The following is a 26688-nucleotide window of genomic DNA, read 5'->3' as shown; positions in this document are numbered from 1 at the left end:
TATCCATCTTGCCAGCTCACCCCTGATCCCGTGTGACTTCACCTCACTCCCTCTTCCTCAGCTCTTTTCCCTAGCCCTATCCTACCATCTCCTCACGTGACCCGGGGCCAGAATCCATCCTCTGGCGCACCTTGAACCATTCCAGCGACGCAGGAGCAGGAGCAGGAGCAGGAGTGGGCTATTCCGCCCATCGGGCCTGCTCCACCATTCAATACAGTCGTGGCTGATCGGGCACTTCAATGCCTTTTACACCCACTCTCCCCATATCCCTCAACGGTATTGTTCACCAGTAATCTATCAATCTCCGCTTTAAACGCACTCAATGACTGAGTTTCCACACCTTCTGGGGTAGTGTTATGAGCAGGACGAGGCCTACGGGACCAGGCCGATTCGGCTCCCCTTGAGTCTCCTGGAGTATGAACGACCCCGCTGCCGGGGGCGGAGATCTCTCATCAGCGGGGTGAACAATCCAGGGCATTAAACTTCCGGCCCGGGTGTGGGAGTCCCTTCGGGGAGTGGTGTGCATAGAGAGTTAATTCTTCGTCCATTAAACCTTTTGTTTCCTGACCCTCTCGTGGAGTCACTTCCTCGAATCGAACAGGCAGAAAATTGCAAAGAAACGTCTCCTCATCTGGGCCCGAAGTGGCTTCCTCCTTATTTTGAAATTGTGCCCCCGGTTCCAGACTTCCCAACCGAGGGAAACTTCTGACCCGTATTCCACCCTGTCCTTTAAGTGGGTATGTATTCTGTTACGTCCAAGGCGCCTTGTAAATGCAGGAATCGTTCGTGTTGTTGTAACACACTCCACTTTGATGAACACAAACAAGACCTGAGTGAGGTGGCCATGGAGGTGCCTACAGCGGTTTTTCGCTGTGACCCGGGCGTGAGATGTGAATGCTCTGCCAGAAGGTCATCCGGGGGGGGGGGGGGGGAGGTTTTCTGTCAGAAACCGATGGGTGAAAACACACTTCCTCCCAGCCCCATTTCAATCAAACAGCTCATTCTCGCTGACCTCATTAACCACACGTCTGACAACTCTGCCGATTATTGGACACAGCTGCAAAGTAAGGCCTCAGAGTCATGTTCTATTTTCAAGGATGGGCAACGTTTTCCTTTTAAAGCGGAAACAACCCCTTATCTTTCATTTTGTTTACCGAGTACGTTTCAAAAATGTTGATCTCGCTACCAGGGGTCCCTCCAGTCAGGAGATCGGCCGCCTCGGGCCTTTGTTTCTACTTTTGGATCTTCCTCTGCCGTAGCTTTGGAAATGAGGCAGAAGCGATGCTCACAAAGGCAACAGGAGTTCAGAGCAGATTGCGCAGGAACCAATTAGGGGACGTGACTTCATATACAACGGCATTACCATCGCTGAATCTCCCACTATCAACATCCTGGGGGTTACCCTTGGCCAGAACTGGACCAGCCATATAAATACTGTGGCTACCAGAGCAGGTCAGAGGCTGGGAATCCTGCGGCGAGTAACTCACCCTCCTGACTCCCCAAAGTCTGTCCACCATCTACAAGGTGCAAGTCAGGAGTGCAATGGAATACTCCCCACTTGCCTGGATGAGTGCAGCTCCAACAACGCTCAAGAAGCTCGCCACCATCCAGGACAAAGCACCCCGCTCTATTGGCACCCCATTCCCAAACATTCACTCCCTCCACCACCGACGAACAGTGGCAGCCATGTGTGTACCATCTACAGGTTGCACTACTGGAACTCGCCAAGGCTCCTTAGGCAGCACCTTCCAAACCCACGACTTTCTACCATCTAGAAGGACAAGGGCAGCAGAAACCTGGCAACCCCACCACCTGGAAGTTCCCCTCCAAGTCACTCACCACCCCGACTTGGAAATATATCGGCCTTTCCTTCACTGTCGCTGGGTCAAAATCCCGGAACTCCCTCCCGAACAGCACAGTGGGTGCACCTACACCTTAGGGACTGCAGAGGTTCAAGAAGGCAGCTCACCACCACCTTATCAAAGGCAATTAAGGATGGACAATAACTAGAATATCCATTGTCACACCATGGATGGTAGATAGTGTAGCTTCTGTGGAGAGGGTGTCATTTATGTCACTTGACCTGTGGCTTTACCCCCCAAGTTAATCAATTTCTTTTAAGCTAAGTCAAGCCTTTACGAAAGTGCCAGAGAAAGCAACATGGTCCCATATCGCAAAATATAAGATCCAAAATTGAACATGAATCCAATAAGATAGGCTACATTACAACACGGTAATCCAAGCAACTATTGCTCAAAAATTAGTTTCTTTCACCAAAGGCTTTGATCCTGTTCTTTAATTGATCACCAAGCCACTAATCGATCAATGAAGCCCGTTCCGATTTGCCTTATGTTTCATACAATGCGAAAGGAGGCCATTTGTCCCATCGAGGTCGCACCGGCCCTCTGAAAGAGTCCCCTACCCAGGACCACTCCCCAGCAAACCCGTAACTCCACCTAATCTTTGGATACTCAGGGTCAATTTAGCGCCACCAATCCACCTAACCTGCACAACTTTGGGCTGTGGGAGGAAACCGGAGCACCCGGAGGAAACCCACGCGGACAGAGAAACATAGAAAACAGGAGTAGGAGGAGGCCATTCGGCCCTTCTAGCCCGCTCCGCCATGGCTGATCATCCAACTCACTAGCCTGATCCTGCCTTCCTCCCCCATATAATAATATTTTATTGTCACAAGTATGAAGTTACTGTGAAAAGCCCCGAGTCGGCACATTCCGGCGCCTGTTCAGGTAAGCTGGTACGGGAATTGAACCTGCGCTGCTGGCCTTCTTTTGCATCACAAACCAGCTGTCTGGCCCACTGAGCTAAACCAGCCCTTCCTGTGATCCCCATTTTAAAAACAATTGTTGATAGTTTCAAGGTCACCATTACTTTTTCTTTGGAAATATTTTTATTACATTTTTTTTTAACATTTTATACAAAACCTACAAAAGCACAGAAAAATAATTGATGGTCACCATTACTGATACTTGCTTTCAAATACGGATTTTATTCTTCAGATTCAAATTTCACCAGCTGCCGTGGTGGGATTTGAACCCAGGTCGCCAGAATCATGAGCTGGGTGTCTGGATTACTGGTCCAGTGACAATACCACTACAGCATCATCGCCCCAACTCTTCACGCCCCGCTCTGTGCAAATAGTGCTCCCGATCGGCCGCGCGTCCGACCCTGACCGCCCGCCCAAAATTTGACCGGTCCCGTGTGAGGCCCCCCCCCCCGACTTGCCCACCGATCGCCCCACCCCCCCCCGACCATGGCGGCCGCGGACTGATTCCGCAGCTGCCACGCGAGTATCCTGAACAGCAGGACCATGAGTGGACCACGCCGTCAGGGGCAGAGAATGGCGGGATGGGCCTCCAGCAATGGCGGCAGGTAGGGGATACGCGTGCGGTGTACTCTCCGAGTACACTGCTTTTCGAGGCCCGTAATATCGGGGACGCGGTGCCGAGGAGAATCCAGCCCAAGGTTTCTGGGTATATTTTCTTAACATTTCTAGAGTTTGCACTGGTGAAGATTGGCAAAGATCAATCAGCAATTCTATCATGGCTTGTTGTCGATCAAAGCAGCCTCACTAACATTCTGATTGGCTCCTAGGTCCCTAATCCTATCCTGTCCAATTGGAAATGGCAGCTGCTTTGATTGGTCAACAAGGATGGTTGAAATGTCATTTCCTGCTTCAGAAATGAGAGATGGATCCCAGAGTATAAATTCAAGTCCTTTGGTGATGGATGTTTGGTGGCAATCGTAAGTTTGTGATTGGGTTTGAACAAGTTAGACCTTTTAAAAAAAAAAAAAGATATTTTCAAAATGGACTCCCAGGTTTGTCAAAACTATCACCAGGATTGTGAAGCAGCTGTCAACAAGCAGATTAACCTGGAGCTCACTGCTTCCTATCTTTATCTTTCTGTGGTGAGTCTTGACTTTCTGAATTTGGTCTTGGGTTCAGACTGGTATTTACTGCCCTTGTCCTTAGTTGCTACGACTGAGATGGTTTTCCTAGTTATTTTGGAAGGGGGTTGAGTCAGTTGCATTAGGTTTGAGAATCCGGGCAGTACGGTGGCACAGTGGTTAGCATTGCTGCCTATGGTGCTGAGGACCCGGGTTTGAATCCTGGCCCTGGGTCACTGTCCGTGTGGAGTTTGCACATTCTCCCCGTGTCTTCGTGGGTTTCAACCCCACAACCCAAAGATGTGCAGGGTAGGTAGATTGGCCACTCTAAATTGCCCCTTAATTGGAAAAAAATAATTGTGTACTCTAAATTTATTTTTAAAAAAGGTTTGAGAATCATAGAATTTGCAGTGCAGAAAGAGGCCATTCAGCCCATCGAGTCCTGCACTGGCTCTTAGAAAGAGCACCCTACTTAAGCCCAAGCCTCCACCTTACTCCTGTAACCCCACCTTACCCCTCTTTTGGACACTTTAAGAGCAATTTAGTGTGGCCAAACAAGCACATCTTTGGACTGGTGGGAAGGCAATCCACTTAATGTGCACATCTTTGGACTGTGGGAGGAAACTGGAGCAGCTGGAGGAAACCCATGCAGACATGGGGGAAAATATGCAGATCTGCACAGTGACCCAGGAGCTGTGAAGCAACTGTGCTAACCACTGTGCTATCATGCTGCCCAGAATCATGTGGACTAGATAAAGAATGCAGTTTTCATTAGTGAGCTTATTTATGATTCCAGCTCTGTACTCCCAAATTACTTTTGATCTAAAATGGACTGTTTGAGATTTGACCATGCAATCTCTTGGGTTACCAATCCTGTAAAATTAGTAGAATGTTTCCTTATATAACTAATCTAACTGTAATACTGATGGAGTCCTTCCCACCTTCTGGCATATCTGATTACATTTTATAGAATCACTGCAGTGCAGAAGGCCATTTGGCCTATCTCTGACCCTCTGAAAGAGCACCATGCCTATCCCAGTAACTCCATCTAACCTTTTTGGACACTTTTGAGGGGCAATTTAGCACAGCCAATCCATCTCCCCTGCACATCTTTGGACTGTGGGAGGAAATCCATGCAGTCATAGGAAGAATATGTGAACTCCTCAGTGACCCAAGGCCAGAATTGGTCCCTGGTGCTATGAGGCAGTAGTGCTAACTACTTTTTGTAAATTGCAGGTTCGATTCCTGGCTTGGGTCACTGTCTGTGCGGAGTCTGCACATCCTCTCTGTGTGTGCGAGGGTTTGCTCTGGTTTCCTCCCACAGTCCAAAGATGTGCAGGTTAGGTGGATTGGCCATGATAAATTCCCCTTCCCTGTGTGTGCGAGGGTTTGCTCTGGTTTCCTCCCACAGTCCAAAGATGTGCAGGTTAGGTGGATTGGCCATGATAAATTGCCCTTAGTGTCCAAAATTGCCCTTAGTGTTGGGTGGGGTCACTGGGTTATGGGGATAGGGTGGAGGTGTTGACTTTGGGTAAGGTGCTCTTTCCAAGAGCCGGTGCAGACTTGATGGGCTGAATGGCCTCCTTCTGCACTGTAAATTCTATGAAAGTATTATGCCACCATGCTGCCCAATGATTAGTGAGCCTTTGAAATGACGTTTGAAAATTCTGGTATCTATAACATTGGCAATTCATTCTGTTTCCAATTTTCTTTTTCCAATCCTCCTAGTTGTCAGTTACATTCCAGGTACTGTCAACATTTTTGGGGTAAATGCTCAAATTTAACATTTTAAAAACTCCATAGGATGAAGATTGAAGTATTTAATGTTCCTTATCACAAGTTGCACCTCCTGCAAATGTTTCTTCCCAGATATCTTAACAATTGGACCTGAAGATTTTGGGATACAGACCATTTAAAGTAACTTCATGTTGAATAGTCAGTTTGGTTAGAAAGCTGGAAGAGGGTTTCTAATTTTTGAGGGCTAGAATTGGGCTCTGTGGTGTGGTTAATGGAATTTGGGTTGTTCCCTTCCAGACGTCTTTCTTTGACCGGGACGATGTGGCCCTCAACAACTTCTCCCAGTTCTTCAAACATCAGTCGCGGGAGAAGCAGGAACATGCGGACAAGCTGATGAAATTCCAGAATCAACGTGGAGGCCGCATCCTCCTACTGGATGTGAAGGTTGGATTTGAGGGGAAATGGTGGCTTCAATTGAGTAGACTGACAGGATGATCAACAATAAAGGGGCGGGGGAAGTTTATTTTGAAAAGTTTTACCTGTCCAGCTCTCTATATATGGCTAACTGTTAATGTCTCAATCTTGCTGTGTGGTGGCTGAGCACTGTGTATTCTGATACACGAGGAAATTTTACTTTTTGTCCTGTCTCCATTGTACCAAACGGGGAAGGTGTTGACCTGATCCGGAACTCTGACTGAGGGTACAATGATGCAAGCACCCTGACATAACTGACCTGTCTTTCTCCATTGTAGAAACCAGAGAGGGATGAGTGGGGCAACAGTCTCCAGGCAATGCAGGTTGCCCTGGATCTGGAGAAGAATGTGAACCAGAGTTTGCTGGATCTTCACCAACTCGCCACCACCCAGACTGACCCTCATGTAAGCTTCACTTCAAATTCTGAACACTGTTAAACTTTGCTGCATTGGGCAATGAAATGATGTGACCAGTTGGAGACCCAGCACAGCATTTTCTTGAATTCCCACTTCCAGTGCAGCTGTGGGCCTGAATGTGAAATGAGCAACATTCCAAACCACAATTGGCTAAAGCTGGATTTAAAAAAAAAAAGTTTCATTTAACAACTTTCATTTTCAACTTGGTTTATTCATGGCCTTATTGGCAGTACGCTCTCTAGTCAGTGGTCAGGATTGGAGAGCTAAGCTGGCAGTTCAATGCAAGGGTCTTCATCTCTCCAATTCTCAGCCCCACTGTGGGATCTTGCTGTGCATATGATCACCTGCACGTCCTAAATCAAAGTGCTTTCGTGGTAAATTGCAGTCGATCATGCCTTTTCCTCACCCAAACAGACCAGTTTCAGCAAAGATATTTTAGTTGTGGCAAATATTTCCCTCCAAACTTGCTTGCGGAGGAACTGATCTTCCTATTTTTGACTCTCTCTATTTCTTTCTCTTCCAGCTGTGTGACTTTCTGGAGACTCACTATTTGGACGAGCAGGTCAAGGTTATCAAGCGACTTGGCGACTACATCACCAACCTGAAGCGGCTGGGGGCTCCTGAGAATGGGATGGGAGAGTACCTGTTTGACAAGCTCTCGCTGGAGGACTGCAGTTAGTGTCACGTGTTTGATTGCAGATGACCTTGCTGGTGTCTGATGTCCACTTCCTACTACAGATGGACCATTTGGCCTTCTCTAGGAAGGATAAGTGAATTGAAATAAAATTAAAATAATTCCCTGATCTTGCCTATTGTCCTTCATTCAGACTTGCTTTCAGTACATCTTGGAGCTTTAGCTTGAGAAATACATATTGCTGCAGACTGACTTGCATGATTATTTGTGGCTTTTTGCTGTCCCCTTGTTCTTCCCCACCCCTTCCAGATTATGGATGGGTAGAGAACATGACTTCTCCTGTCACTCTTTGATGACTTCAGCTGAAATCCTCCACAACAAGAATTCGGGGCTCTTGTTCTACATAGAATGGAGGAATGTGGTTGATGCCACAGAGAACACTTCTCTGTCCAGAGTTGGGTTTCGTCTTTATTATAACAGTTTATTTTGCCCCTTATCCTCAAACTGAGCCTTCGTTCTGGACTACTTTCTTCTCCCCCCCCCCCCCCCCCCCCCCCCCCCTCATCATTGGGAACATTCTTTCTGAACCTACCCTGTCTTAAAAGGGTTCTGAGATCTCTTGCTCCATAAATATAAATCTTCCCACCATCCCAGGAATCGGCCTAGTAAACCTTTGTTGCACCCCCCCCCCCCCCCCCCCCCCTCATCATTGGGAACATTCTTTCTGAACCTACCCTGTCTTAAAAGGGTTCTGAGATCTCTTGCTCCATAAATATAAATCTTCCCACCATCCCAGGAATCGGCCTAGTAAACCTTTGTTGCACCCCCCCCCCCCCCCCCCCCCCCGGCAAGACCATCCAGGGGCTAGTTTAGCACACTGGGCTAAATCTCCAGCTTGCCAGAAGCATAGTAGCATAGTTCAATTCCCATACCAGCCTCCCCGAACAAGTGCTGGAATGTGGCGACTAGGGCCTTTTCACAGTAACTTCGTAGAACCATAGAACCGTACAGCACAGAACAGGCCCTTCGGCCCTCAATGTTGTGCCGAGCCATGATCACCCTACTCAAACCCACGCATCCACCCTATACCCGTAACCCAACAACCCCCCCCTTAACCTTACTTTTTTTTTTAGGACACTATAGGCAATTTAGCATGGCCAATCCACCTAACCCGCACATCTTTGGACTGTGGGAGGAAACCAGAGCACCCGGAGGAAACCCACGTACACAGGGGGAGGACGTGCAGACTCCACACAGTGACCCAGCCGGGAATTGAACCTGGGACCCTGGAGCTGTGAAGCATGTATACTGCCCCCCATGCTACCCTGCTGCCCCCCATGCTACCCTGCTGCCTACTTGAGACAATAAGCGACTTTCGTTCATTTCATTCCTTCCTCAGATAAGGACACCAAAACTGCACACAATACTCCAGGTACGGCCTTACCAATGCCCCCTCCAATTGCAGTAAAACATCCCTGTTCCGAGACTCCAATCCTCTCGCTCTGAAGGCCAACATACCATTTGCCTTCTTTCCTGCGTGCTGTACCTACGCGCTTACTTTCAGTGACTAATGAAATGAAAATTGCTTATTCTCACGAGTAGGCTTCAATGAAGTTACTGTGAAAAGCCCCTAGTTGCCACATTCCGGCGCCTGTTCGGGGAGGCTGTTACGGGAATCGAACCGTGCTGCAGGCCTGCCTTGGTCTGCTTTCAAAGCCAGCGATTTAGCCCAGTGTGCTAAACAGCCCCTATGCATATGGACACAAAGGTCTTGTTGCATATTCACCTCTCTCAACCCATTCAAATAATAAATTGCCTTCATGTTTTTGCTACTGAAACAGAGAACCTCTGATTTATTCACATTATACTGCATCTGCCATGCATATGCCCACTCACTCAGCCTGTCCAAATCCCACTGAAGCATCTCTGCATCCTCCTCACAGCTCACCCACCCAATTTTGTATCATCTGCAAATTTGGAAATAATACATTTAATGCAGTTGGGGTCCGAGCACAGATCCCCGCGGTACCCCCCTAGTCACTGCCTGCCAATCAGAAAAAGACATTTCTTCCAAAGTTTTGCTTCCTGTTTGCTAACCAGCTTTCTATCCTCTCCAGACGCCTTAACTTTATATAGTAATCTGCTATGTGAGACATTGTCGAAAGCCTTCTGAAAGTCGAAATAAACCACATCCACTGGTTCTCCCTGGTCAACTCTACTAGTTACGTCTTCAAAGAATTCTAGTAGATTTGTTTAGTTCCCCACGGAAGGGTGAGTGGTGAGGAGGGAGGGGTTTCCAGAAAGTCCACATTTTTAACAAAGTTGAAATGAATCATTATTTGGACCAAAATGCAAGTTGATCTGGCTAAGTTCTTCTACATGTCACAATCATGCTCAATTCGCTACATAGCCATCCCTCCACAGTCCCCTGTGCCAACAACATAATCATAGAGCTTTATAGCTCAAAAAGAGGCCCTTTGGTCCATCACCTCTGTACTGGCTATCAAGTACCTATCCACTCTACTCCCATTCTTCAGCACTTTGTCTGTAACCTTGCACGCTATGATGCATGTCTAAATACTCAATGTTGAGGGTTTCTGCCTCTACCGCCCTTTCAGACAGTGAGTTCCAGATTCCCACCACCCTCTAGGTGATAGCTTTTCCTTCAATCTACGGCCCCTGGTTACTGACCCTTCTACGAAGGGGAAAGTTTGTTCCTAGCTATATTCCTCCATTTTACAGCTCAATGTTGCCTTCTGAATGAAAATGAAAATGAAAATTGCTTATTGTCACGAGTAGGCTTCAATGAAGTTACTGTGAAAAGCCCCTAGTCGCCACATTCTGGCGCCTGTCCGGGGAGGCTGGTACGGGAATCGAACCGTGCTGCTGGCCTGCTTGGTCTGCTTTATAAGCCAGCGATTTAACCTTGTGAGCTAAACCAGCCCCTCTTTGTTCTAAGGAAAACAATCCTGGCCTCCCTTGATAGTTGAAACTATTTCAGCCAGGCAATATCCTGGTGAATCTCCTCTGCACTCTTTCCAGTGCAATCACATCCTTCCTGTAGTGAGGTGACCAGAACAGCACACAGTACTCTAGCTGTGGTCCAACGAGTTTTTTACGCAGCTCCATCACAACCTCCTTGCTCTCTATAACTCGATTAATAAAGGCAAGTATCCCGCATGCCTTCTTAACCACCTTATCTACCTGTCCCGCTGCCTTCAGAGATCTTTGGAAATGCACCCCAAGGTCCCTCTGGTCCTCTCTACTTCCTCGTGACCTACCGTTCGTTGTGTACTCTTTCCCTTGTTCGTCCTCCCAAAATGCATCACCTCGCACATTTCAGGGTGAAATTCCGTGCTGCTGTTGAGCTGTAATTAGTTAGCAGGTTAAGGAAATGCTATCGGAGAGTGAGTTGTTGTAGGGCATCTTGTGGACAGTACGCACTGCTGCCTCAGTGCACAAAAAGAACCTTTAAGCCACTTGATGTTTATCCCCCAACAAAATCCCCTTCTGTTCACCAGTGCCTGCCTTTATTAAAGTACCAAATGACCATGTTCTAATATTGTAAGGTAAAAGATCCAATTTGTACATGAATGCTGTAAGATTGGAACACATTGCCATCCAGCATTTCAAACAACTATTGCCCAAAGATAACTTTCTCCCACATAGAATTACCTAGAATTTACAGTGCAGAAGGAGGCCATTCGGCCCATCGAGTCTGCATCGGCTCTTGGAAAGAGCACCCTACCCAAGGTTAACACCTCCACCCTGTCCCCATAACCCAGTACCCCACCCAACACTAAGGGCAATTTTGGACACTAAGGGCAATTTATCATGGCCAATCCACCTAACCTGCACATCTTTGGACTGTGGGAGGAAACCGGAGCACCCGGAGGAAACCCACGCACACACGGGGAGGACGTGCAGACTCCACACAGACAGCGACCCAAGCCGGAATCGAACCTGGGACCCTGGAGCTGTGAAGCGATTGTGCTATCCACAATGCTACCGTGCTGCCGGTATACAGTTGACATATCCAACTGTCAAACCTTTGACCCTACACTATAGCTGAATGATTATCTTCAATCCTTGAGTGCCACACAGGCCACAGTCCATTATTGAAGGCTGTCTCAGTTTGTTTTTTTAAAAACCATCAACTGTGGGGTAGGAGGAGGCTTGGGTGGAGGGTGATTCTTGGCCTGGGCCTGGGGGCCGGTTTCTTTGCTGTCTTTTTTATGTAAACAATACCAGAAAATATCTCGGCCGAAACATTCTTGAGAGCGGATGGTTGTTATTGTGACAATTAATAACCATATGGAGATAACACAATGGCAGCCACACAATATGCATCCAGTAAGTGGAAATTAGACACTGAGGCCTGAGGCCTACCATGTATCTGGAGTTTTCAGCACTGGTTTCGAACTGGGCTTCCTGTGATCAGCATGGGTCCACAGCGTCATCAACCGTCAATCTACCATCAGATTCTGAGATTGGATGCTCAACACCGCTTTGCTTTGAGAACAATTTTCATCATACGTTAAGCGGGAATATCCCTCAAAATTAACAAGCTAAAGTCACTCTGTGATCAAGGTTGTCTTAATACCTCCACTCAAAGGTCAAAATGAGCTTTTCGAGTGTTGGAATTTTCAGATGGAGACTGAGGTCAAAGATCAATCGGTATTTCTATCATGGTTGAGTTTCCATTCACATGAGCCTCTCTTTGAACAGTCTGATTGGTTCCTGGGTCCTAAATCATCTCTGTGCTGATTGGAATCCAATTGGACAAGGCAGCTGATTGATTGGTCAACAGGAGTGATTGGCCATCATTGATGATGTCACTTCCTGCTCAATTAAATCACTTTGCTGCCTGGAGTATAAATCCAAGTTCTTTGGAGGGGTTTTAGTTGTGGTTGGTGTTGATCGATAGGGTGTTTGTGTTTTGGTGGCTGTTAGCACAAAGAATAATCCCCAGGTTTAAAATGGATTCCCAAGTTTGTCAAAACTATCACCAGGATTGTGAAGCAGCTGTCAACAAGCAGATTAACATGGAGCTCACTGCCTCCTACCTTTATCTTTCTTTGGTGAGTTTTGTCTTTATGGATTTTAAAATAAAGTCTATTATGTTCAAATCAATTCTTCCCCTGTTTCAACCTAACTTGACTTAGTACCTGTTTTATTGAGTGTTGTCACTGCTATAACTAAATGTCCATTCAACCTAATTATTGGTAGTAATATTATTGCAAGGATGGGGCTGAATACTGTTGCCCAATCTCCACTGGTGTATGAACTACCTGCCAGTGTGATACACAGAGCAAAATGGGTTCTGAATGAATAAGTGTTTGAGGATTAACTCTGACTGGGATTTGCTGCTGACCTCTGTCTCAACTCAATGGAATTATTGACTATTTCAGATGGGAGTTTGGAAGTGTGGGTGTGGGAATGGAGTCACCTGTAGGCCGCACTGGGTATAGACAGCAACTTTCATTCATGAACCAGTTGGGTTTTCTACAATTGGACAGTTTACTGGTCACTTTTATCTGACACCAGCTATAGAACAGAACAGGCCCTTTGGCCCTCGATGTTGTGCTGAGCTTTGTTAGAAATCAAGCTATCCTACTCCCTTTACTTCCAGATGTTCAGACTGCCTGAGAATTGAACATGTGTCCTCTGATTTGTACAAGTATTCTGGTATTGAATGGTCCCAATTCTCTAATCTGTTCAATATACCTGAGCAGGCAGAGAATTTAAACTAACTTCATATTGAAGTGTCTGTTTGATTTAGAAAGCTGGAGGGGGATTTGTACTTGGGGACCAGAGTTGGGCTGAGTGGTGTGGTTTAAAATAAATTTGGTGTGTTCTCTTCCAGATGTCCTTCTTTGACCGGGACGATCTCGCTCTCCGCAATTTCTCCCAGTTCTTCAAACATCAGTCCCAGGAGAAGCAGGAACATGCAGAGAAGCTGATGAAATTCCAGAATCAACGTGGAGGCCGCATCCTCCTCCAGGATGTGAAGGTTGGGACTGGGCAAGGGAGGAATGGCTGCTTAAAAATGTGGCTTCAATCTCATTGACAGAATTTTCAACTCTTAATTGGAACATGTTTCTTTAATCATTTTCTGATCTCTAAACAATTAGCCCTATATACAGGACAATGTCTTGGTCTTGCTGTGTGAGGCTGAAATGTACCCTGTGTACAAGGAGTTTTTGAATTGGTCGTGCAGTGCTGCACGAACATGTTCTGACATAACTGACCTGTCTTTCTCCATTGTAGAAACCGGAGAGGGATGAGTGGGGCAACAGTCTCCAGGCAATGCAGGTTGCCCTGGATCTGGAGAAGAATGTGAACCAGAGTTTGCTGGATCTTCACCAACTCGCCACCATCCAGACTGACCCTCATGTAAGCTTCACATCAACATTCTGATCACTGGTAGTCCTGTTTCGTTGCCATTGAGAGGATCAACCAATGTTGCCAGTTGGGGACCCAACTTGGCCTCAATCCCCACATTCTGTGTCGCTGTGGGCCTAGATGTGAAGTGAAAACACTGCTTAAAATCTGGGCAAAATAATAACTTTTCTTTCTTCAGTGCATCCTGAGGCGCTATATTAAAGTGTTGCTTCTTTCTCCTCCTCCTTCCCCAACCCCCCCGGACGTGGTAAATGTCTAATTTTGATCAGCCTCCCACAAATCTGTTTCAGTCACTTATTGGGATCTTGCTCTGCACCTGACGTTGCATGCCCTGGATTGGATGGAATGGTGCTTTGGGACACAACAAACTTGTCCTGTTGTGAAACATTCCTGACCTGCTGATATCCCAAACATCCTTCACAATAAGGGGAATCTACCCCTCTGCATCGATCCTGTCAAGCCCCCTGAGAATCCTTAATGTCTCACTAAGATCACTTCAAAATTGCAGTGAGTACAGGCTCAACACTTTGAAGAAAATTCCTCAATGCCCAGGCTCAACCCCTCCTCTGGACTGCCTCCATTGTCAGTATATCTTTACTAAGATAAGGGGACTGAGTATTGGGCCTTGTATAGTTTTAGCAGAACTTCCCACTCCATTCCCTTGAAATAAAGTCAACATTTGCCTTCCCAATTATCTGTTGAACTTGCAGGCTGGCTTGTGATTTATGTTTTATTCATTATGACCCCCAAATACCTCTACTGCAATAGTCTTTCTCCATTTAAATACTCTGCTCCTTTACCCTTTCTATCTGCCCAGTTTTTGCCCACTCGCTTAACCTGCCTATAGCCCTCTGTAGACTGCCATCTTCACCACTGCCTCTCCCCCCCCCCCCCCCCCCCCCCAAATCTGAAGGCAATCTCTGTACAACAATGGGGGTGAAGAGAATTGGTTGCGGAGGAACTGATCTTCCTGTTTTTTGACTTTCTTTCTCTTCCAGCTGTGTGACTTTCTGGAGACTCACTATTTGGACGAGCAGGTCAAGGTCATCAAGCGACTGGGCGACTACATCACCAACCTGAAGCGGCTGGGAGCTCCTGAGAATGGGATGGGAGAGTACCTGTTTGACAAGCTCTCGCTGGAGGACAGCAGTTAATGTCACATCCAGGATTTGAGAAAGGACTTGTAGCAAAGAATTGTTGCCCTGCAATTAAATTAATAAAAAAATCTTTCACTGATCTTGTCTATTGCCCGTCATTCAATACTTCTCACTTTAATGTGACATCTTAAGTGCTCAGTTGTGTGAAAGTTCAAGTAAATTACTGACTTGTAGTGATTAGACTGTGGATCATCCTCCTTCCTCTAGCCCAGCTTTCTATTTGTGTGGTAACGTATCCTGATCTAGCTTATGATGACCCAGAGCTGAAGTCATCCACAAAAAAGTTGGTTTTAAAATTTTCTAATTGAGGTGTAACTTGGTGTAGCCAATCCACCGACCCTGCACATCAGGTTGTGGGGGCGAAACCATGCATGTGCAAACTCCACACTGTGACCTGGGGCTGGCATTGAACCTGGGTCCACGGCACTGTGTGGTAACAGTGTGAACCATGTGCTACCTAACACCAATCGGAGTTTTGAGGTAACTGCAGGATGGTACAGTGCAAGGTTTGGTGGCGATATCTGTGTATTCACAGCTGATGCTCTGTGGGGAGCAGATCTGGCTGTAGATGTGTATGCAAAAATATATTTAGCTTTTAGGGGAAAGGGCAGAGTATTGAAATACCATGTCACATCCACCCTCAATTGGTTCCATTGCTTTTCCTCCTTGGGTTTGAAACATACAGCTTCACTGATGGGCTTCAGGTCAAACACGGTTAAGGAAGGTTCCTGCTGATCACCATGTACTGACAGGTGATTAATCAGTAATGAGTCCCAAAGGACCGAAATGCTCGACTGGGTAAACGACAGTTGAAGCCCAACAAGAGGGAAAAGCATATTAGACCTCCTCACCAACCTGTCTGCCACTGATACATCTGTCCATGGCAGTATTGGTAGCGTCCTTGTGGAGATCAAGTATGGTCTTCACATTGAGCGTACCCTCTATCGTGTTGTTGTGTGGATCTATCACCGCGCTAAATGGGATGAAATCAGCACAGATGTAGAAAATCAAGGCTGGGTTCCATGAGGTGCTGCGGGTCATCAGCAGCAGAATTGTACTCAGCCACAATCTGGGGCCTGGCATATTCCCCACTCCACCATTACCACCAAGCTGCGGGATTAACCCTCGTTCAATGAAGTGCGCAGAAAGGCGCGCCAGGCAAACTAAAAAATTAAGTGTGAAATTACAACACAGGACTCCTTGTCTGACAAGCAACATATCACATCATAGAATTTACAGTGCAGAAGGAGGCCATTCGGCCCATCGAGTCTGCACCGGCTCTTGGAAAGAGCACCCTACCCAAGGTCAACACCTCCACCCTATCCCTATAACCCAGTAACCCCACCCAACACTAAGGGCAATTTTGGACACTAAGGGTAATTTAGCATTGAACAGCTCGCTGGAGGAGGAGGCTCCACAAATAACTCCATCCTCAATGATGGAAGTGCCCAGCACATCTGTGCAAAAGACAAGGCTGAAGCATTCTTAATAGTCTTCAGCTAGAAGTATCGAGTGGATGACCCATCTCCGTCTCCTCCAGAGGTCGCCAGCTTCACAGACGTCAGTCTTCAACTAATTAGATTCACTCTACGTGAGATCAAGAAACGGTTGAAGATACTGGATACTGCAAAGGCTCTTGGTCCTGATAATATTCCAGCAATGGTACTGAGATTTGTGCTCCAGAACTTGCCCCCCCCCCCCCCCCCCCCCCCCCAGCCAAGCTGTTCCAGTACAGCTACAATACTGGCATCTACCCGGCACTGTGGAATATTGCCCAGGTGTGTCCTGTACACAAAAAGCAGGACAAAGCCAACCTGGACTATTACAGTCCTATCAGTCTGCTCTCAATCATCAGCAAAGTGATGGAAGGAGTCATCAACAGTGTTATCAAGCAGCACTTACTCAGCAAAAACCTACTGACTGATGCTCAGTTTAGGTTCTGCCAGGGTCACTCAGCACCTGACCTCATTACAGCCTTGTTTCAGACATGGATAAAGAGCTGAACTCCAGGGGTGAGGCGAGAGTGACTGCCCTTGACATCAGGGCAGCATTTGACCGAATATGGCATGAAAGAGCCCTACCTAAACTGGAGTGAATGGGAATCAGGGGGGAAACTGTCCGCTGGTTGAAGTCATACCTGGCACAAAGGATGATGGTTGTAATTCTTGGAGGTCAGTCATTTCAGTCTATGGATATCACTGCAAGAACTCCTAAGGATAGTACCCTACCCAACCATCTTCGGCTGCTTTATTAATGATCTTCCTTCCAACATAAGGTCAGATGTGGGGATGTTTGCAGATGATTGCACAATGTTCAGCACCATTTCCGAATCCTCAGACCTTGAAACAGCCCATGTCCAAATGCAGCAAGACCAGGACAATATCCAGGCTTGGGCTGACAAGTTGCAAGTAACATTCACGCCACACAAGTGCCAGGCAACGACCATCTCTAAAAAAAGATAATCAAACCATCGCTCCTTGAAATTCAATGGCACATCCATCACTGAATTCCCCACTATCAACATCCAGGGGGTTTCCATTGACCAGAAACTGAACTGGACTGGCCACATAAATACTGTGGCTACAAGAGCAGGTCAGAGGCTGGGAATCCTGTGGTGAGCAACTCACCTCCTGACTCCCCAAAGCCTGTCCACCATCAACAAAGCACAAGTCAGGGGTGTGATGGAATACTCCCCATTGCCTGGATGAGTGCAGCTCCAATAAAACTCAAGGACCTCAACATCGTCCAGGACAAAGCAGCTCATTTAATTGACACCCCTTCCACAAACATTCAACCCCCCACCACCGATACACAGTGGCAGCCGTGTGTACCATCTACAAGAAGCACTGCAGGAACTCACCAATGTTCCTTAGGCAGCACCTTCCAAACCGACGGCCGCTACCATCTAGAAAGACAAGGGCAGCAGATACCTGGGAACCCCACCACCTGGAGGCTCCCCTCCAACTCACTCACCACCCAGACTTGGAAATATATCGGTCGTTCCTTCACTGTCACTGGGTCAAAATCTGGGAATCCCTCTCTGTACACACTGTTGTGCTACACCACATGGAGAGCAGCGACTCAAGGCAGCTCACCACAACCTTCTCAAGGACAATTAGGCATGGTCAACAAATAAACAAGCTCACATCCCTTAAAAGCGCATTAAATAAAGAAATTAACCTTGCAGTTGCTGATCTTTGTTCAACAAGCAGCTGGTGTGCATCTCAATCCATCTTGGGGAAAGGGTTCTGGCTGTCGGAATACATTGTGGGGTGTCCCTATGTGACTCCCTGCTATTTAACCATTCCACCCACCAGCTACCCCACCTTGCTGAACAACATCAAGATTTCATATCAACTAGTTCTGGAATTTGATGTCAATGTTATCCTTGGAATTGACACTGGCCTGAGCTCAGGATTATTATGGTCTGCCTCCAATGCCACCTCTGTTGGTGCAGTGAACATGTAGGAAACTGGTGGCCTGAAAATGGCACGGCGATTTTACTGGGCAAATACCTTTGCCCCTTGAGGGTTAGGAGGGAGGTGCCATCTCGTGTTGCTGAAATCCACGTGTTAGAGGTGCTTCCTCAATTCTGTCAGATCGATGGCTCCAGGATTTTGGCCCAGCGATGATAAAGGAACGGGAATGTGTATCTCCGAGTCAGGATAGTGTGTGACTCGGAGGGGAATCTTGGAGGTGACGGTAAGCACCTAATTTCTTTGACTCCCAAAGAGCTGAGGGTTGTGGGTTGGGGAGGGCCAGTCGGAGGATGCGTTGTTGCAGTACATTGGGGTTAGCCCCCACTGCTGCCTGGGTGGAGGAAATGGACCTTTCACTTGACCTTTGGTTTTATCCTCCAGAAAACCCACTTACGTTAACCAGTTGATGCCTTAATTGAACAACCGAACGAACATGATCTCAAAGTATTCCAACTCCTCAGTCTACCAGGCATTTTAAACAACTATTGACCAAAGGTAACTTCCTCCCACAGATCCAGCTGCAAAACCTTTGACCCTATCCAATAGCTGAATGGTCATCTTCAATCCTTGAGTGCCACACAGGCCACAGTCCATTATTGAAGGATGTTTCAGTTTCTTTCATTTAACACCATCAACTGTGGGGTAGGGAGAGGTTTGGGTGGAGGGTGACTCTTGGCCAGGTTCGATTCCCGGCTTGGGTCACCGTCTGTGCGGAGTCTGCACGTTCTCCCCGTGTGTGTGTGTGGGTTTTCTCCGGGTGCTCTGGTTTCCTTCCACAGTCCAAAGATGTGCAGGTTAGGTGGATTGGCCATGATAAATTGCCCTTCGTGTCCAAAATTATTGACTTAGTGTTGGGTGGGGTTACTGGGTTATGGGGATAGGGTGGAGGTGGAGGTGTGGGCTTGGGTAGGGTGCTCTTTCCAAGAGCCGGTGCAGACTCGATGGGCCGAATGGCCTCCTTCTGCACTGTAAATTCTATGATTCATTGCTGTCCATTTTATGTAAACTATTCCGGAAAATACCTCGACTGAAACGTTCTTGAGCACGGATGGTTGTTGTTGTAACAATTAATCACCAACTGGAGATATCACAATGGCAGCCACACAATATGCATCCAGTAAGTGGAAATTAGACACAGAGGCCTGAGGCCTACCATGTAGCCGGAGTTTTCAAACTGGGCTTCCTGTGACCTGAATTGGTCCACAGCATCATCATCCGTCAATCTACCATCAGATCCCAAGGCCGGCTGCCGCACAGCACTTTACTTTGTACACTAATAGAAAAATATTTTCTGAAAATAATTTCTAATGGGATTGTCCTTGTCCTTCAGAAATTATGGAGGGAAAATTCCCTCAGAATAACAAGCTAAAGTAATTCTGTGAACAAGGTTGTCTTAATATCTCCACTCAAAGATCAAAATGAGCTTTTTGAGTGTTGGCATTGTTGGATGGAGATTCAGGTCAAAGATCAATCAGTATTTCTATCATGGTTGAGTTTCCATTCACATGAGCTTCTCTTTGAACATTCTGATTGGTTCCTGGGTCCCACATCGTCTCCTGTGCTGATTGGAATCCAATTGGACAAGGCAGCTGATTGATTGGTCAACAAGAGTGTTTGGCCATCATTGATGATGTCATTTCCTGCTAAATGACATTACCTTGAAGCCCTGGAGTATAAATCCAAGTTCTTTGGCCGGAAGGATTTAGCTACAGTTAGTGTTTCTGAATTTGGGATAGAGGTTTGTGTTTGGGTGGCTGTCAGCTCAAAAGAATAATCCTCAGTCATAAAATGGCTTCCCAAGTTTGTCAAAACTACCACCAGGATTGTGAAGCAGCTGTCAACAAGCAGATTAACCTGGAGCTCACTGCCTCCTATCTGTATCTTTCTTTGGTGAGTCCTGTCTTTATGGATTTTAAATAAAATGTGTTATGTTGAGAAATTTTATGTCCTGTTTCAACCCAGCTTGACTTACTACCTCAGCTCAGATAGTTATCCAGACTTGAAGCATTAGTGTGTGTTCTCTCACATCAGATAGCGTGTTCTCTCACCAGATGTTGTCTGACCTGAGTTTTTCCAGGATTTTATTTTCAGGATCCAGCATCTGCAGTAATTTGCTTTTATCCTTTGAATTGGTACCTGTTTTATTTGTTTTGTTCCTGTCCTAACAAAAGTAAATCCAACTGAATTATTGGTAATATTACTTCAGGGTGAGTGATGGCCATAGATCATAGAATTTACAGTGCTGAAGGAGGCCATTTGAGTCCACGCTGGCCCTTCCAAAGAGCACCCTACCCTACCCAAGGCTCCACAGTAACAACACCTAACCTTTTGGGATACTAAGGGCAATTTAGTGTGGCCAATCTAAGCTCCCCTGGTATGGGAACTAGCTGCCATTGATATACACCAAGCAGAAATGTTCATGAGCTAATCTTTGAACATTTAGTCATCTGTGACTGCCATTTGCTGCTGACCACAACTGATTGCTGACTCACCTGAAATAGTCATTGTGGAAATGCAGTCTCCCATAGACCACACTGTCTATACAGCAACTTTCATTAATGACCCAGTTGAGATTCTAATAATTTGGACTGGTTTCAGGGTCACTTTTACCTGTCACCAGCTTTATTTCCAGGTGTTTTCTGCCTGAGAATTTTAACGTGTTCTCTAGGTCAGTGCATCTCAAACTATCTGATGTGGGGGACCGGCAGTTTTTTTTCAATGTGCCAGGGACCGGTGAGCGAAACAAGCCAATCCAGGTTTGCTGTCTCTTTCTTTTCTGGAAACACTCCCAAGTACCTGCAGACGATGGCTCGCGTACCGGTACGCGTACCACACTTTGAGAAGCACTGCTCTAGGTGACCTGTCCCATAACAATCATTAGTGTGTCAATATCTTGCCACGGTTAAAAGATACTCTGAAATTGGAATTGTAGCAACTAATTTGTTGTTGCCTGCTCTCTCAATGGAAGTCCTTGCGTTTTCTGGGAGAAATGAGACTTTCATCAGAAGTGATATTTTTAATTCCTATTTTCATGGTGTCTAATATTGCAAATGTGTGTAACATTCAGTTATTTCTGGCAGTCAGTTGAATTCTGGTTAGCAATACTTAATTGAGTAGATGCAAAACGCTTGAGTAATCTATTCCTAAGAGCACGGTAGCATTGTGGATAGCACAAATGCTTCACGGCTCCAGGGTCCCAGGTTCGATTCCGGCTTGGGTCACTGTCTGTGCGGAGCCTGCAAGTTCTCCCCGTGTATGTGTGGGTTTCCTCCGGGTGCTCCGGTTTCCTCCCACAGTCCAAAGATGTGCAGGTTAGGTGGATTGGCCATGATAAATTGCCCTTAGTGTCCAAAATTGCCCTTCATGTTGGGTGGTGTTACTGGGTTATGGGGATAGGGTGGAGATGTGGGCCTGGGTAGAGTGCTCTTTCCAAGAGCTGGTGCAGACTCGATGGGCCGAATGGCCTCCTTCTGTACTGTGAATTCTAAACTGAAATGGGAGTCCTAACTCCTTCCAAATGGTACTTGTATTGGATGGTTATTGGCCCCATAGATGAATCTTCACAATTGGGTTATGGACCATTCAATAGAACTGAGAAAGGCAAAGAGAATACTTTTGACGGGGGGGGGCCTGAACGATGTGGTTAATGGGATCTGGGTTGTTCCCTTTCAGACGTCTTTCTTTGACCGGGATGATGTCGCCCTCAACAACTTCTCCCAGTTCTTCAAACATCAGTCCCAGGAGAAGCAGGAACATGCGGAGAAGCTGATTAAATTCCAAAATCAACGTGGAGGCCGCATCCTCCTACAGGATGTGAAGGTTGGAATTGTGGGGAAATGGCGGCTTCAATTGAGTAGACTGACAGGATGATCAAATCCTAAAGGGGGAGGGAGAAGTTTCTTTAAAGCTTCACCTGTCATGTATCTCACTACATGGCTTATGCAGAACGATGTCTTAATCCTGCTACATGTACTCTAGGGGCCTCACGGTAGCATGGTGGTTAGCATCAATGCTTCACAGCTCCAGGGTCCCAGGTTCGATTCCCGGCTGGGTCACTGTCTGTGTGGAGTCTGCACGTCCTCCCCGTGTGTGCGTGGGTTTCCTCCGGGTGCTCCGGTTTCCTCCCACAGTCCAAAGATGTGCGGGTTAGGTGGATTGGCCATGCTAAATTGCCCATAGTGTAAGGTTAATGGGGGGATTGTTGGGTTACGGGTATACGGGTTACGTGGGTTTAAGTGGGGTGATCATTGCTCGGCACAACATCGAGGGCCGAAGGGCCTGTTCTGTGCTGTACTGTTCTATGTTCTAATGCATGAGCCATTTTGACTGGTTTCTGCATCGTATTCCTGCAGCATTGCCCCAAAACTAATCCTTTCCTGAACTTCTGAGGGTGTAAATGATGTGATGCAAGCACCCTGAAATAACTGACCTGTCTTTCCGCATTGTAGAAACCAGAGCGGGATGAGTGGGGTAACAGTCTCCAGGCAATGCAGGTTGCCCTGGATCTGGAGAAGAATGTGAACCAGAGTTTGCTGGATCTTCACCAACTCGCCACCACCCAGACTGACCCTCATGTAAGCTTTACTTCATCATAATTCTGATCACTGGTAGGCTTTTATATTGTCTTGCTTGTTGTCTGTGGGATCTTGCTCTGCACCAGATAAGATGTTGCATGTCCTACATCTCAACAATGACTACACTTAAACATGGATTGGATGGAATAGTTCTTTTGGGATGTAACTGAAAATTACTGCCTTGCTTAACATTCCTGACTTACTGACATCCTAAAGAACAGATTTACAATCCTATCAAGTCCTTTTGAGATGGTTTGTGTGGCACAATGAAGTGAAACACTAATCCTCTCCTGACGAGGAACAGGGGGTGTGAAGAGAATTAGCTGATCTTCACGTTTATGACCATCTCTTCATATTTCTTTCTCTTCCAGCTGTGTGACTTTCTGGAGACTCACTATTTGGACGAGCAGGTCAAGGTCATCAAGCGACTGGGTGACTACATCACCAACCTGAAGCGGCTGGGAGCTCCTGAGAATGGGATGGGAGAGTACCTGTTTGACAAGCTCTCGCTAGAGGACAGCAGTTAGTGTCACATCCAGGATTTGAGAAAGGACTTGTAGCAAATAATTGTTGCCCTACAATAAAAAAATCTTTCACTGATCTTGCCTGTCATTCAATTTGTAGATGTCTTGGCTACTGTGTGATGTGCATTTCCAACTACACCTGGACCATTTTGGCTTTCTCCAGGAAGAAAGAACTTGTAGCAAAGAATTGTAATATGGATCGTAAAAAAATCTTTCTCTGATCTTGTCTGCTGTCAATCATTAAGAATAATTCTAACTTGACACCTTAAGCACTCAACAGTTGTTTGAAAGTTAATCAGGAACATTTACTGACTTGTCAAATTACATTAGTGGACTGTGGATCATCTTCCACTGGACTCTTTCAGATCAGGAACGGGTGGAGAACTGATGTCTAGGCTTTTACTTGCCTGCTGACTTCTCCTGATCCTCTGTGATTCCCCCAGGAGCAAGTCCTCCACAACAACAAGTCTGTATGAGAGGAGGTAACTGCAGTTGAGATGGTGTGAAGGTTTGGTGGAGATATTGGTCTGATGTCTATCAGAAGTCAAACTAAAAATACCTCCAGGCTGTAGCTGATGCTTGGTAGCAGCTCTGTCTTCCTACCTAGCCACAGATGTGAGGATGTTTCATCAGGTTTATGTAAGAACATGTTACAAGCACACCTATCTAGTTTTGTTCTGGAAACGATCTTGGGAATCCATATGCATCTACAGATCAGGGAGCCGGAGGGTGAATAGTGTTTAACTGTAACATCCTGACAGGCAACCACTGGATGGATTAACAAATGAAACTATACACTGAGCAAGGTAAAAGTGCATGTGATCCAATACTCTAAGCTCCCAATGACCTGGCAACCAGTATTCTGCCCGAGGGTTCACATGCTCTGCCCCATTGGCTGATTGTGTCCCATGACCCTCCAGGGACCTGCCCCCTTTAAAAAAAACTGCTACATCCCTCCTCTTTCTCTCCTTCCCCCCCCCCCCCCCCCAACCAACATTAATAACAAAGGAATTTGTGTAGAAGCGGCTCTCCAAGCTGTCTCTTGTGTCAGTCTGTAAGGAAACTTCTTAGTCCTTTAGAGTGATGCAACTCCACAATGGGCGCTTCAGCAGTGACTGGTGTTTGGTCCTCAAGAGTTTGATTTACACTCAATAGGTGAATATGACTCCATACAGGTAGTTTTCTCTGTTTTCCACACCCCCCCCCCCCCCCCTCCCCAAAACAATACTGGGTTTGTTCTCTTGGGCAGCTTGCTGTGGCTTTACCTTCATTTATATCCATCTGGCTGACAAGTCTACTAGGGCCAGGATGTCCCTATAGTTTGGCGTGTGCTTCTCTCAAGTGGTTCAGATGTTTGTTTTTTTTAAACCACCTCCCTTGAACCTCTACCTTGTCCGACACGGGACATGTTTTGGCCGCAACCTTTCCCGGGAGCCCCATTTGGACCAGCACCAAAATTCTTGATGTAAACTAAATCACCCACGACAAAAGTTGTTTCAACTATTTGTGAATCGTGGTGTCTTTTCTTCTCGTCTTATTTAGCCTCCGTCTTCCTCACCAAATTTGGAAATGTATGGTCCATTTGTGTTCTAGTGCGTCTGCCCACTAGCAGCTGGGTGGGCGAAGGCCCTGTGGTGGTGTGAGGGGGTAGCACGATATGGGAGTAGGAACTGGACCAGTCTGAGTTGCAAAGAGGCCCGTGACTACTTTTTCATGGCGGCCTTGAATATTTGGATGGCTTTTGCAGTCAGTCCATTTGAACCAGGGTGTGTGGTATTATAACTGCAAGGATTAATGAAATGCATAACTCAACCACTAGAGGGAGTTAGATGTACAAGCAAAGAATGCTAAGCCCTACGGGAGAGAAATGAAGGAGATAGCAGAATGAAAGAAAGATAGTGTGAGTGAGAGCAGATCATAGTTAATGTTATAGTGTAGAGATTAGTAGTAGATGAGTGCGGATTATATGTTTATTGCCAACTGTATATTATTTAGGGGTATGTGTTGAATCCAAATTAGTAGTGTTAAATTATAGCTTTGTTCAAGTTAAAGCTATTTTGTGGCCTTTGTGAACACTACGCCAACCATCCTGAATGTAGCAACATCAAGAACACCACAGGGTTTTTGGAAGCAATTTGAATATAGAACATAGAACATACAGTGCAGAAGAAGGCCATTCAGCCCATCGAGTCTGCACCGACCCACTTAAGCCCTCACTACCACCCTATCCCCGTAACCCAATAACCCCTCCTAACTCTTTTGGACACTAAGGGCAATTTAGCACGGCCAATCCACCTAACCTGCACATCTTTGGACTGTGGGAGGAAACCGGAGCACCCGGAGGCAACCCACGCAGACACGGGGAGAACCTGCAGACACCACACAGACAGTGACCCAGCGGGGAATCGAACCTGGGACCCTGGCGCTGCGAAGCCACAGTGCTATCCACTTGTGCTACCGTGCCGCCCCAATATGCTGGATGCCATTGCGCCTCGTAAAACGTTGGAATTCTTTACTTGTGAAAACAGTCCCACTACCTGAGAGCAGAACCTTGGGCAACCCTGGCGAATGTCTGTCGCACTTTCTCTATTGTTGCATGAGGGTTGCAGGTGGCAAGCGTTGCTGCATGTGCCACTGGTCACATTGTTTGGCCAGATTATCTCTCGTTGGATGTCCATTCCGTACCTCCACATGTAACTGCGTGCAAGCCCCTTTGTTCCTGTCATTCCCTGATGGGCGCAGTGTAGCTCCTGTAACGATAGCTTCCTCGCAGGGGTGGGAACGACAACCGTAGCTCTCCATTAATAATACACCACCTTTCGACTGAGCTCAACCTTTCTTATCTGAAAGGGCTGCAGCTATTCAGACCTGTTGTCATAATGCCAGCCGTGAAGGACCATTTGGTTGACTTGAACATAGAACATAGAACAGTACAGCACAGAACAGGCCCTTCGGCCCTCCATGTTGTGCCGAGCAATGATCACCCTACTCAAACCCACGTATCCACCCTATACCCGCAACCCAACAACCCCCCCCTTAACCTTACTTTTTAGAAGACTACGGGCAATTTAGCATGGCCAATCCACCTAACCCGCACATCTTTGGACTGTGGGAGGAAACCGGAGCACCCGGAGGAAACCCACGCACGCACGGGAAGGATGTGCAGACTCCGCACAGACAGTGACCCAAGCCGGGAACCGAACCTGGGACCCTGGAGCTGTGAAGCATTTATGCTAACCACCATGCTACCGTGCTGCCCCCTAAGACTTGAGTTAATAAGGGGTCCTTTTTGATTCAAACCTTGACCTGCCTCACTAGCACTACTGGTGGAGGTGGTACACTCCGAGGTAGGAGGTGACGGCACATAGGCCGGGCAACCAAA

The 26688-nt window shown here is 46.8% G+C and overlaps 3 protein-coding genes across 3 annotated transcripts; all 3 read left to right on the top strand.

Moving 5' to 3' along the window:
* The first annotated feature begins 3772 nt into the window (after positions 1–3772).
* LOC119956394 (ferritin, middle subunit-like) lies at positions 3773–7336 on the top strand. Its single transcript, XM_038783572.1, has 4 exons — positions 3773–3927; positions 5941–6087; positions 6396–6521; positions 7057–7336. The coding sequence occupies exons 1-4, from the start codon at positions 3826–3828 to the stop codon at positions 7210–7212; spliced, it is 531 nt and encodes a 176-aa protein (XP_038639500.1). The 5' UTR covers positions 3773–3825; the 3' UTR covers positions 7213–7336.
* Positions 7337–12064: 4728 nt separating this feature from the next.
* Positions 12065–14808, top strand: LOC119956395 (ferritin, higher subunit-like). The gene is made up of 4 exons (XM_038783574.1): positions 12065–12248; positions 13034–13180; positions 13438–13563; positions 14571–14808. The coding sequence occupies exons 1-4, from the start codon at positions 12147–12149 to the stop codon at positions 14724–14726; spliced, it is 531 nt and encodes a 176-aa protein (XP_038639502.1). The 5' UTR covers positions 12065–12146; the 3' UTR covers positions 14727–14808.
* A 5102-nt stretch (positions 14809–19910) lies between these two features.
* Positions 19911–23372, top strand: LOC119956392 (ferritin, middle subunit-like). Its single transcript, XM_038783570.1, has 4 exons — positions 19911–20098; positions 21881–22027; positions 22657–22782; positions 23154–23372. Exons 1-4 carry the CDS (start codon positions 19997–19999, stop codon positions 23307–23309), a joined length of 531 nt encoding a protein of 176 aa, XP_038639498.1. The 5' UTR covers positions 19911–19996; the 3' UTR covers positions 23310–23372.
* Positions 23373–26688: the final 3316 nt, after the last annotated feature.

Source organism: Scyliorhinus canicula, chromosome 23 (assembly GCF_902713615.1).
Source record: "Scyliorhinus canicula chromosome 23, sScyCan1.1, whole genome shotgun sequence".
Taxonomy (NCBI): domain Eukaryota; kingdom Metazoa; phylum Chordata; class Chondrichthyes; order Carcharhiniformes; family Scyliorhinidae; genus Scyliorhinus; species Scyliorhinus canicula.
The sequence above is the reverse complement of the archived record's forward strand: the minus strand, read 5'-3'. Positions and strand labels throughout refer to the sequence as shown.